General features: G+C 40.0%; 1 protein-coding gene across 5 annotated transcripts in view; it reads left to right on the forward strand.

The window, feature by feature from the left end:
- Positions 1-12,783, forward strand: part of NISCH (nischarin) — a 93,984-nt gene that overhangs the window by 42,729 nt on the left and 38,472 nt on the right. For all 5 annotated transcript variants that reach the window (XM_039546402.1, XM_039546405.1, XM_039546401.1 and 2 more), the window contains 2 exons: positions 3,220-3,303; positions 4,463-4,645. In XM_039546402.1, coding sequence (XP_039402336.1) covers positions 3,220-3,303; positions 4,463-4,645 — 267 coding nt within the window. The remainder of the gene's footprint in view (positions 1-3,219; positions 3,304-4,462; positions 4,646-12,783) is intronic.

The raw sequence follows: 12,783 nt of genomic DNA on the forward strand, positions 1-12,783 counted from the left end.
GTCTGGTTAAAGACATGACTCTCATACCACTAGCACTGCATTTGTTTCCCCCACACAGCTGGTTCGTTGCTCCTGAGTTATGTGCTCCTGCATTTCCTGGCAATTGCAAACATTTTTTAATCTAAATACTTATCTTGATTTTTTTAAAGGAAATTATTGCAGCTTCGTGTATTGATACAGAGTTTTTATTTACTTGTAGCTTTATTAGGGAGGAAATGTGATTTTATGGTTATGTCACGGGTCTGGAATTTGGAAGTTGTTGGTGATCTGCACACCTCTGCCCCGGACTTTGGGCAAATCCCAGTTTCTCCATCTGTAAAATGAAAATACTTGCCATTTTCACCATTGTGTTAGGCATAATTCATTAACATCTACTATGCTTTGAGATCCTCAGGTGGAAGTTACTATGGAAGTACAAATCATTCAAGTCTCTAATGTGAGACTAGCTGCTTCCTTGCACCTAGAGCAAGTGAACTGGAATCAGGCTGTAGCACTGATGTTCACTTTAGCAAATGGGGTTAAAAATCACACTGTTCTTTTTTGAAATACTAAATTAATATAACATTTTCTTTATGAGCTTGAGAGGAATTGTATCTAGGATATAAAACTCCTAACTATAACATCAACCTTAAAAAAAAATCAAAATTCTTATCAGCTATTTATTATGCATGCTAAATATAGGTCTTTCTCCGATATAAACATTTCAAACAAATTAAAAACTTGAAGTGACTAGACTGAATAAACAGCTTCATGTCAAGAATGAAGAGATGCATGTGCTCAGTACTGTAAGAGTATTAGCATGAAAAAATGACTGGTCTATAAACACACTGAAGACTTTACAAGAAAGGATCTAACCTGTCCAAGACAATTAGTGTATGCTGAAGGGTACCGAGCCCCTCACTAAACAGAGCAATCTGGTAAAATGAGACTGCCTGCAAAGTGGGAGTTGTGCTCAAAGGGGCAAACCAGTGAACTGTCGGGTTGTAAACAGTTCTGAGATTTAATAAAAAACCTGTGTATGGCTAAAATGCATGCAAAGATCTGTTGCAGTAAGTTAATTTTTGTCTGCAAGACCATACCTGATGATGCAATTTTGTCATCTTTTTCACTTTGTTTATATCATTCCAACAGATGGCTCGATAGACACACGGCCCATGAAAACTCTTAATATAGTAAGCATAGTCAGCCCTGTTGTATTAGTGGGATCAAACAAAATCAGTTAGGAATATTTTTAAACATTAGTCTGACAAACCTTTTTTAATCAGATTTTTGCTTTAACAATTGGTAGTTAATTCTATATCAGTTTTTGAAACACTGCAGGAAATCCAAGGTGCTCTTCGTATTTACTGAGTAAGATATGACACTGTGGATTACTGTGAAGTGATTCACCAATACTCTGGTTGCTAATGCTTTTAGGGGTGTGTATATGTGTGCTAATACACGGTGAATGAAGTCTACGCAGGAATCCTATTGCAGTAATTTTAAAATAGCGTTTTGTGACTCCTATCAGTACCCCTAAAAATGTTCATTTGGTCAGATCCATTGCTGATCATATCCTTATCCATTTGCTTTTAACAAAGTGGCCAATATTTGTTGCTTCAACAGGAGGTATGAGTCTTCCATAATGCAGCTGTGCTAATTGTGCAGTACTTTATTACGTTAGGCGAGAGGAATAAATTCCTTCCTCCTCGCCACAGGTTATCAGTTTATACTGAGAATTGGTATAACTGTCTCTCAGGAGTATGAAAAATCCACACCTCTGAGGAACAGTTATACTGACCTAACCCCCAGTGTAGACGGCACTATGTTGGCGGAAGAGCAGAGGTGTATTAACTACACCACGTCAGCGTAGAAGCATCTTGACTTAAGCACTACAGTGGTGCAGCTGCGCCTATGCAGTGTTTTCAGTGTAGACCTGTAGGCTTTACAGTTTCTCATGGAGTGCAAGTTTCACCATGCCCTTTGAGTACAATACAATATATACAATATATAATTGGGTACAATACTCAGAGGAGTTTGTAATTCTTTGTATGACCTAACTTCTGTCTTTTCATTACTGTACTTCAAACACCCAGGCAATGTTTTCTGTAGCAGCTGCTGTGCACTAGGTAGACTTTTTGATTGCATTCTGTTGTAGAACTCATTTTTCTTGCAGCATGCTAACATACTATAAATTCTGATGTTTCATGAACAATTAAGTGTCTTTGACCACTTTTAAAGTGTAAATTGTAGCATATTTTAATATCTTGTATGCTAGTCTTCTGGGTTGATTACATAAAACAAAGGCATTCTTCATTTATTAAGAAGATTTGAAAACTGATCACGAGTTAATTTTTTTAAAATGTGATTAGTGATAGACCTGTTTCATTGAGTTCCAGCAGCTGTGAAATGGTACCACGTGACCTGCAGTCTCTTCCACATTCCTGATTATATCAAGTGATTTCAAGGCTTGCTGATCAGCTGATTATTCACTTCATGCACATCGAACAGATATGGTGCCTTAAGTTTTGTGTTTTCCCATTGTTGTACATGTGGAGATTGGTTCTGTTGGTTCAGGGTTCACCTCTGCCGCCCCTTTTATCTTCCTCCAATACCTTCCAAGTTTCATCCTGATGGCTTCCTTCCAATCCGTCAGAAGGTGGATTGTAAGTTTTCTTTAATAAAAGGTCATCTGCAAACGAAAATCTTAAGGTTCACCTATTCAGCACATCCATAACAACACACTTTTTGGGTCCCGCCGATGTCAGTTGGTTCCAGCTTAACTATAATGGTCCATCATGCACAGTCACACCTGCCGTGAAGCTCTGTCATAGCCTGGAGCAAGCTCATTGGGCCTTGAGTAATTCTGTTGATCTTGTCTGGCTTCTCAGTTTCTATACCCTCAAAGGGAATACAGTTATTTAAAAAACTGAAAAATCATTAAGTGGACTTGCCTAGGCTTCTCAGAGCTCTGCATAGTAGCTGTGAAGTCTATGGTGTATGCTAGGTTGTCACACTGGGCATGATGTTGGTAGACCTGGAGGAGAGATGTTAGCTTTTAGGGTTGTGCAAGGTGCTTCTGAAGAACCATTTATCATGGCTAGAGGAAATGTTCAGAGCATAGTGCAGAAAGTGGTGGGATTTTGAAATATTTGTGGTTCACCTTTAAATCATACAGATAAATGGTAGCTGAGTTTAAATGCTCCTCAAGTAACTAACTCTGCTGTTTGCTTTCTTTAGGTATACATTATTCAAGTCAGCGTTGGGAGTCATCAGTGGACAGTCAAACATCGTTACAGTGACTTCCATGACTTGCATGAAAAGGTAAAGATCAGAAGACTGGTCTTGAGCTCTTGCAAAATAAATAATTTGTCAAATCTTGGTCCATGGCACAATCTTACTCACATCCTTTTTAAAAAAATACAAAGTAAGGGATATTTGGCCTTTGGGGTGTATTGTTAATGAAAGAGCAGATTAACTGAATTGCAAAATGAAGTCCTCACTGCACAAGCAATACAGTCTGCCTCTTCTATACTCCCTTGGATGGACCATATTGGCCAATAAGAAGGTAGTTCAACTATTAGGAGGGGCCCCGGCCATTTGGCTTGCCAGGGTGAAGAATGTTTTCATTGCTTCCCAGATCAACCCCCCCCCCGCCCCCCCCCAAAAAAAACCTACAACCAAAAACCTAAACCCAACCACAGCTATCCAGTCAGCAGAGGGGGAAAAATCCAAACAAACCTGCTTAATTAGTCCAAAGCAAAAACAAATAAAAGCAGTATGGCACCCCCTGGAAGTTAGCATCTGCCTGTCACCAAACCCTAGAACCAACCATGCAGACTCTAATCCTTACACTCTTTGCTGAGAGTGCCATATGTGATCTATTCACCAGAAGTTGGTTTCAGACCAAAGACTTGCTTCATATGGGTTACTAATGAGCAGCCATTGGATAGTAATTTCTAATACCTACCAACCTGTACTGATTTAAAACAGCAATATCAAAATATGGAATTCAAGGTCCAAACTCCAGAGAAACATTTTTCACCCCGAAATAATAAGTAAATAAAAAGATTTTGCAGTCCATTCAAAAGCATCTGGCAGTCTGGATTTGGCCCGTGGTCTGCCAGTTGACTACCCCTGATCTTGTGGAACAGTGCTGGTGGTTGTACTTGATGTTTTTGGGGAGACTGAGGAAGATTGGGTTCAAAAATTTGCAGACACTGAGTGCCAACACAAAATATACTTATTGTTAAACTTACTGTTGTTGTTTTCATGTTCTAATATTCTATTCTTATCTCCCTCCAAAAAAACTGTCTGAAATTTATAGAAATTGAGATAAGTAGCCAAGTAACTGCAGTTTCAGAGAAATGTTACAGGAAAAAGAAAACATTCTCTTAATATCTTAAGTTGTACAATATTACATCATTCTTGCAAGATCAAGAACTACTTCAGGTAATAACTTATAATATATCTGTTTCTACAGCTTGTTTCAGAAAAGAAGATAGATAAAATCCTGCTGCCTCCAAAGAAGATTATTGGGAAAAATTCCAAAAGTCTGGTGGAGAAAAGAGAGAAGGAATTAGAAGTTTACCTGCAAACACTTCTGGTCAAGTTCCCCATTGCTGCACCCAAATTGTTGTCACACTTCTTACACTTTCATCTATATGTAAGTTGCATCCTAGCTATCTAGGTATTTATAAAGTGCCCTCTCACTGTGGTATCTTGCCCATTTGAGTCAATGAGCAGAGCAGGAGTCCAGTGAAAGCGTACGCCCTAATTTTGAGTAGCTTGGGGTTTTTTTGACTGACTTAAACAAAATAGCTTTAAAATTACTCCCTTTTCAGGATTTGGGCAACATAAAAAGTTAGGCCATAGAATGAGCTTCTCCAATGAAATCTTTGATGCTGTCCCTACTGTCATTGAAACTCTGCTAGCAAATAATGTGGACAGGGCCTTTGACCTGAAAAATATGTTGGAGTTATACTCTGGTGCTCTGAATGAATCTGCAGTTGCATTAATTGTTAGTCTGAAATCAATATTGTTAGGTCTCAAAAGGAACATTATGTAATTGAACCCAACCCTGCTTAATGGTTAGTGGTTAGAACTATGGTTCATATTAAGACAGCTTCCAGTAGGCCAAATGAAGAAAAATGGTCTCTCTCCAGGAAAACATACTGATGGAGTGGCCTCTAGAGAAATATCTCTACACAGCAGATAGAATATTATAGCAGAGAATGTTTGAAGTAAGAAGCAATAACTTCTTATTGTGGTTCACAGATTGAAAATGGTTCATTCATCTCTTGTGATTGGGTTTCTCCTTTTTGTAGCATGCTGTTGTGTTGTAAGGCTAAGCAGACACTATGAAGAGAAACATGCATTGGGTTTGAGCAGGAATGAAAAGTAGTAATTGCTTTAAATGGATGGATATGTGATGGGGTGGATCATTATCGTTAAGACTATGATTATGTCACGGAGGTCACGGAATCTGTGACTTCCACTGACCTCTGAGACATTTTCTGCACTGGGGCTGGAGCTCCTAGCCAGCCCCGCCCCCACAGCTCCCAGCCCCCGGTCTGGTGAGAGACCGCCCACAGCTGCCCAGCCGTGGCGGTGCGGGACCCGGGAGCCCAGCAGTGGTGGGTGCTGAATCCACCTATCCCTTTTGTCAGGGATATTTTTAGTAAAAGCCATGGACAGGTCACGGACTTCTGTGAATTTTTGTTTATTGCCCGTGACCTGTCCATGGCTTTTACTAAAACTATCCATGACAAAAACCTAGCATTAATTATAGTTCACTGCAGAGGTTTTGGAATTGAGTCACAAATGATCAGTTAAGTAGGTTGATTAAGCTTTAATGGCCAAAGCAAAACCATTTCAAAACACATAATGTGATCATAAATGAGTTTACAAACGTTGACTGGAGTAAATAGAGGTTTTGTTCCATAATATTGCTATTGATCTGCCATTTTGAGCAGAAGCACTAGTTTAAATTAAATGACAACTTTTAAAAATATTATAACTGTGCATAGTGACATGGCATAGTGTTTAAAATACAAGATTAGGAGATAGATCTGGGTTCTAGCCTGACGCTGCACAGGCTTCTTGTGTGATCCAGAGCAAGTCACTTAATCTCCTTGTACTTTAGTTCCCCTATCTATATAATGGGGATTAATACTTTGATCCATTAATGTTTTGGAAAGTATTTGATTTCAAATGGATGTACTTATATCGTGGATGTACAAAGCATTATTGTGTAGGCAATTTAACCTATATTCTTTTAAAAAAGTATTGATTTGGAAAATGGTGTATTTAGACAGACTTATAGATCTAAATTTTCAAACACACATTGTTTTTGTTTCTTTACTGTGGCTGCCCAATTTGAGATACTAGGAGGTGTGAATTTCAGAGGTGCTGTATACCTGTAACTGCTGCTGAAATTGTGCTTGCCCCACACCTCTGAAAGTCAACCTTGTGTCTGAAATTGAGCAGCTAAACTGTAACAGCATGTGTAATACTCTATTTAAATTGATTTTTGGTTTAGCATGAAAGCTAATAATTGAATTCAGAGTACCTCAGGGTTCAGAGTGCTTTACAAACCCTTACTATACCTAGGATTGCGAGAATTTGATTTTTATTTTTTCATAACTTTGACATATAAGGATGTTTGTTTTTAAGGATTTTTTCTATTTAAATTTTCACAGTTGTGAGAAATTATGGGGGGAATATGTAAGGGGGTCAGACAACTTAATGACAGTAGATGAGATTCAAAAAGTTTTAAAGCTTTATAGCAGTTAATACACAAATTGTAAATATCACATATCAAAATACACAAAGTAAATATCCTTCAATCAAACTCTAATAAGTTCTCAAGCAGTACTTTTCTTGCTTTGCCTGTCTGTACATTTCAATTATTATCCATGGTAGTAGTTTTTCCTCGGTTTCTATTTGTATGCTCAAATCAGCGTTTATTGACATTTACCAATAACAATCTAATCCTTCCAAGCCTAAGTATACCTAATGAGAGAGGCACTGTAATAACATTTTACAGTTGTTCAAACTCAGGGACAGAGGTTGAGACTTGCTGATGACCATCTGGCAAGTCAGTGCTAGAGATGAAAAGAGGACTTGGAGTCTCAACCCCCAGTCCTCTGCTCTTGTGCTAGACTACTTTCCCCTTTGTTTCTGGGAATATATCCAAACCAGCTCATTGAAACTTACTTATTGCTATGTATTTATCCACTCATCTTTATTTTAAAAATATTAGAACTGAGGTTAGCTATCTAGACATTGACCCTCATTCTGTCTTTGGATAGTACTTGTGTGTTAGCAGCCAAGTGTAGTGCTGCTTAAATTATAGCTCTTTTCCAAGTAGGCAAATCTGGGTTGATGTATGAACTCATAAAATCTTTTTGTTTGGCTGTTCTAGAATGCTTTTAAATATTTACATTAGTTTGTTACACATCAAAAAACCCTAAATATTTACTTAGCAATTCTGCTAAATAAATATACCTTCCAGCAGGCCTTTAAGAACATAATGACTGCCTAGGAAGGAGTACTGCGGAAAGGGATCTGGGCGTCATAGTTGACCAAAAGCTAAATATGAGTCAACAGTGTAACACTGTTGCAAAAAAAAGCAAACATCATTCTGGAATGTATTAGCAGGAGTGTTGTACGGAGGACATGAGAAGTAAGTCTTCCACTCTACTCCGCATTGATTAGGTCTCAGCTGGAATATTGTGTCCAGTTCTGGGCGCCACATTTCAGGAAAGATGTAGACAAATTGGAGAAAGTCCAGAGAAGAGCAAGAAAAATGATTAAAGGTCTAGAAACATGACCTTTGAGAGAAAATAGAAAAAATGGGTTTGTTTTGTCTGGAAAAGAAGACTGAGGGGGACGTAAGTTTTCAAGTACGTAAAAGGTTGTTACAAGGAGGAGAGAGAAGAATTGTTGTTGTTAACCTCTAATGGTAGGACAAGAAGCAGTGGGTTTTAATTGCAGCAAAGGAGGTTTAGGTTGGACATTAGGAAAAACTTCCTAACTGTCAGGGTGGTTAAGCACTGGAATAAATTGCCTAGGGAGGTTGTGGAATCTCCATCATTGGAGATTTTTAAGAGCTGGTTAGACAAACACCTGTCAGGAATGGTTTAGATAATACTTAGACCTGCCCTGAGTGCAGGGGACTGGCCTAGATGACCTCTCGAGGTCCCTTCCAGTCCTATGATTCTATAACAGGGGTGAGCAGATTATGGCCCGGGGACCACATCTGGCCCTCCAGATGTTTTAATCTGGCCCTCAAGCTCCCGCTGGGAAGTGGGGTCCGGGGCTTGCCCTGCTCAGGCGCTTCAGCCGGGGAGCGGGGTCGAGGTCTTGCCCCACTCTGCATAGCTCCTGGAAGCAGCAGCATGTCCCCCCTCTGGCTCCTATGTGTAGGGGCAGACAAGGGGCTCTGCACACTGCCCTCACCCCAGGCACCTCCCCTGCAGCTCCCATTGTCTGGGAACTGCAGCCAATGGGAGCTGCAGGGGTGGCGCCTGCGGACAGGACAGTGTGCAGAGCCGCCTGGCCTCACCGCTGCGTAGGAGCCAGAGGGAGTACATGCCACTGTTTCTGGGAGCTGCTTGAGGTAAGCGCTACCTGGAGCCTGCCCCCCCGATCTCCTCCTGTGCCCCAACCCCCTGCCCCAGCCCTGATCCTCCTCCAAACTCCTCAGTCCCAGCCCAGAGTACCCTCCTGTACCCCCAACTCCTTATCCCCAGCCCCACCCCAGAGCCCACACCCCCGGCCGGAGCCCCTCCCACACACCAACTCCCAATTTCGTGAGCATTCATGGCCCGCCATACAGTTTCCATACCCAGGTGTGGTCCTCGGGCCAAAAAGTTTGCCCACCCCCATTCTATAACATAAGACTGGCCATGCTGAGTCAGACCAATGGTCAGTCTAGCCCAGCATCCTGTCTTCCAATAGTGGCTGGTGCCAGATGCTGCAGAGGGAATGAACAGAGAACAGGGCAATTATTGAGTGATCCATCCCCCATCTTCCAGTCCCAGCTTCTGGCAGTTAAAGGTTTGGGGACACTCAGAGCATGGGTTTCTGTCTGTGAGCAGCGTGGCTCATAGGCATTGATGGACCTATCGTTCTTGAATTTATCTAATTTTTGTTTGAACCCAGTTATATTTCTGAACTTCACAACATTCCCTGGCAATGGGTTCCAAAGGTTGACTGAGCATTGTATGAAAAAGTGCTTCCTTATGTTTGTTTTAATCCTGCTGCCTATTAATTTCATTGGGTGATTCCTGGTTTGTGTGTTGTGAGGGGGTAAATAACGCTTCCTTACTCCCTGTTGCCCTTCTGTACTTTTTCCAATTCTAATGCATCTTTTTCTGAGATAGGGCAACCTGCACAGCATGCAGTATTCAAGGTGTGGGTGTACCATGGATTTATTTAGTGGTGTGATATTTTTTGTCGTCTTTTCTAATGGCCCTAACATTGTTAGCTTTATGTGACTGCCGCTGCACACTAAGCAGATTTTTCAGAGAACTGTCCGGGAGGACTCCAAGATCTTTCTTGAGTGATAACATTTAATTTAGACCCCCATCATTTTGTATGGATAATCGAGATTGTTTTCCAGTGTGCATTGCTTTGCATTTATCAAAATTGAATTTCATCTGCGATTTTGTTGCCCATATATGCAGTTTTGTAAGATCCCTTTGGAACTCTTGGCAGTCAGCTTTGAACTTAAGTATCTTGAGTAATTTTTTATAATCTGCAAACTTTGCCACCTCACTGTTTACCCCTTTTTCTAGATCATTTATAAAGATGTTGAACAGCACCGGTCCCTGTACAGATCGTTGGTGGACCCCACCATTTACCACTCTCCATTGTGAAAACTGACCATTTGTTCCTACCCTTTGTTTCTTATCTTTTAACCAGTTACTGATCTATTAGAGGACCTTCCCTCTTATCCCATGACTGCTTACTTTGGTTATGAGCCTTTGGTGAGGAATGTTGTCAAAGGCTTTCTGAAAGACTGTATGTACTATATACGCTGGATCATCCATGTCCACATGCTTGTTGACACCCTCAAAGAATTCTAATAGATTGGTGAGACATGATTTCCCTTTACAGCAGCTGTGTTGACTCTTCCCCAACATATTGTGTTCATCTATGGATCTGCTAATTCTGTTTTTCACAGTAGTTTCAACCAATTTGCCTGGTACTGAAGTTCGGCTTACTAGCCTATAATTGCCATACCACAATTAGTAGTTCTACAATTTGGTGTTTAGTATCAGAGGGATAGCCATGTTAGCCTGTATCCACAAAAACAAGGAGGAATCCGGTGGCACCTTAAAGACTAACAGTTTTATTTGGGCATAAGCTTTCGGGGGTAAAAAACCACTTCTTCAGGTGCATGGCATGAAAATTACAGATACAAGCATAAATATACTGGTACATATTTATGCTTGTATCTGTAATTTTCACTCCATGCATCTGAAGAAGTGCCCCCGAAAACTTATGCCCAAATAAATCTGTTAGTCTTTAAGGTGTCACCGGACTCCACATTGTTTTAATTTGCTGTTTGAGTTCCTTCAGAACTCTTGGGTGAATCCCATCTGGTCCTGGTGACTTATTGCTGTTTAATTTATCAATTAAAAGGATGTGAGAATCTCCCTCACATCCTCTACAGTGAAGACGGATTCAAAGAATTCATTTAACTTCTCTGCAAAGACCTGGTCTTCCTGGAGTGCTCCTTTAGCACTTGGATTGTCCTGTGCCCGCACTGGCTTCCTGCTTTTGATATACTTAAAAACAATATTTTTTTTGCTGTTGGTTTTTGCATCTTTTGCTAGTTTCTCCTCAAATTCTTTTTTGGCCTACCTAATTATACTTTTACACTTGACTTGTCAGAGTTTATGCTCCTTTCTGTTTTCCTCAGTAGGATTTGACTTCCAAATTTTAAAGGATGTATTTTTGTCTCTGCCCACCTCTTTTACTCTTTTTAGCCATGATGGTATTTTACGGTGTTTTATAATTTGGGGTATACATTTAGTTTAAGCCTCTATTATGATGTTTTAAAAAAGTTTCCATACAGCTTCCAGGCATGTCACTTTTGTGACTGTTTCTTTTAATTTCCATTTAACTAGCTTCCTCATTTTTGTGTAGTTCCTCTTTGTGAAGTTAAATGCTACTGTGGTGGGTTTCTTTGGTATTTTCCTCCCTACAAGGATGTTAAAAGTTAATTACATTATGGTTGCTGTTACGGAGTGGTTCAGCTGTTTTCACCTCTTGGACCAAAACCTGTGTACTGCTTAAGACTAAATTAAGAATTGCCTCTACCCTTGCAGCTGTTCCAAGAAGCTGTCATTAATGATGTCTAGAAATTTTATCTCTTCATCTCTTCTGAAGGTGTCATGTACCCAGTCAATATGGGGATAGTTGAAATAATCTTTTATTGGGTTTTCTGTTTTTGTAGCCCCTGTAATATCCCTGAGCACTTTACAGTCACCATCACCATTCTTGTGAGGCAGTTGGTAGTATATTCCTACTGCTATACTCTTATTACTCAAGCATAGAATTTGTATCCATAGAGAGAAAGTCCTATACTTCACTTTTGACACCTGAATTATCTCCTCTGCTAAACTTACAAAATCTGGTAGCAAGGAAAAGAGGATGGGTGCTCCTGGAAGTGCAGCTGAAAACTGATCCTGTGAACAGAAGACTACTGTGGACTAGACAAATAGAAATATGATTAGAGCAGTGCTAGAGACAGAGATTTCTGTTTCCCCACCTCCCAGGTCTGCCATAGGAAGGGGGACTCTTTAGCCACGAGCTGATTGCTATGTGGCCGTGGGCAAAGTCATTTAACTTGTTCATATCTTACAGATGGAAAAACTTACTTTCCTACATTACCAGTGAAGTGGTGAGGATTAACTGGTGTTTGTACAGCTTTGTCATCAAGTGCATATGTGCTAAGAATTACCCCTGTTGTAATTTGTTCATTTAAAACAGGAGCAAGAACAATTCTGTGCCACTGAATTATTTTTTAGAATGCAGTTTTTGTAGCTTTTCACCCTAAGTTTATTTGGTTTGAACATTTTAGGCTGATACATACTCAGTGCAGTTTCAGTTCAGTTTATATTTTAGGAGCATATTTTCTAAAATACTTGCTTCAATAAATGAGCAAAGTAGTGTGTAGCTGATGGACTCTTTGTGTCTTTATCTCCTTATTATGGAGCATTAGAGCTGTCTGTGGACAAAGTAGACTTCTGGATGAGTACTGAATTAAGAATCATTTGACTTAAATGATGTGACTATTTCAAGGTTAAGATTGAACTATTGCATGAAGATTTACTTCTGATACTGTTTTTGCAGGGCTTTCTGTGTGTCTAACCAAATCAATACGAGAATTATCTTATTACTGTTGCATTGTGTCCAAAACAGCCTCTGAATTTCCATAGCATCGTTGCTCATCGTAGGTGGGAAATAGTTCATTCCCTATCTTGGTGCCTTTCATTCCCCTCCTTTATGGACTTGGGGAGGCAGAAATGTTGACATCCCTCTATTGAAATTTTTTTGCCCTCATCCTCTCTTCCAAAGTTATCTACACATCTGCCTCTTGACTCCTGGGGCTGCATTAATGGTGATGCCAGAGCAGGACGGGGTGGCATAGCATTAATGCTGTCAAAAAGCAAATATGTTGAAGAAAAGTCTAGAGGAATGAATTTAATTGCCTTTTCTATAGCTATCCCTTTCTTCACACCTGTGCAAGCCAAAGAAAGCATCTTTTCCATCTTAGTGGCATGCAGT

This window comes from Mauremys reevesii, linkage group 7, assembly GCF_016161935.1.
Source record: "Mauremys reevesii isolate NIE-2019 linkage group 7, ASM1616193v1, whole genome shotgun sequence".
NCBI classification, from domain to species: domain Eukaryota; kingdom Metazoa; phylum Chordata; order Testudines; family Geoemydidae; genus Mauremys; species Mauremys reevesii.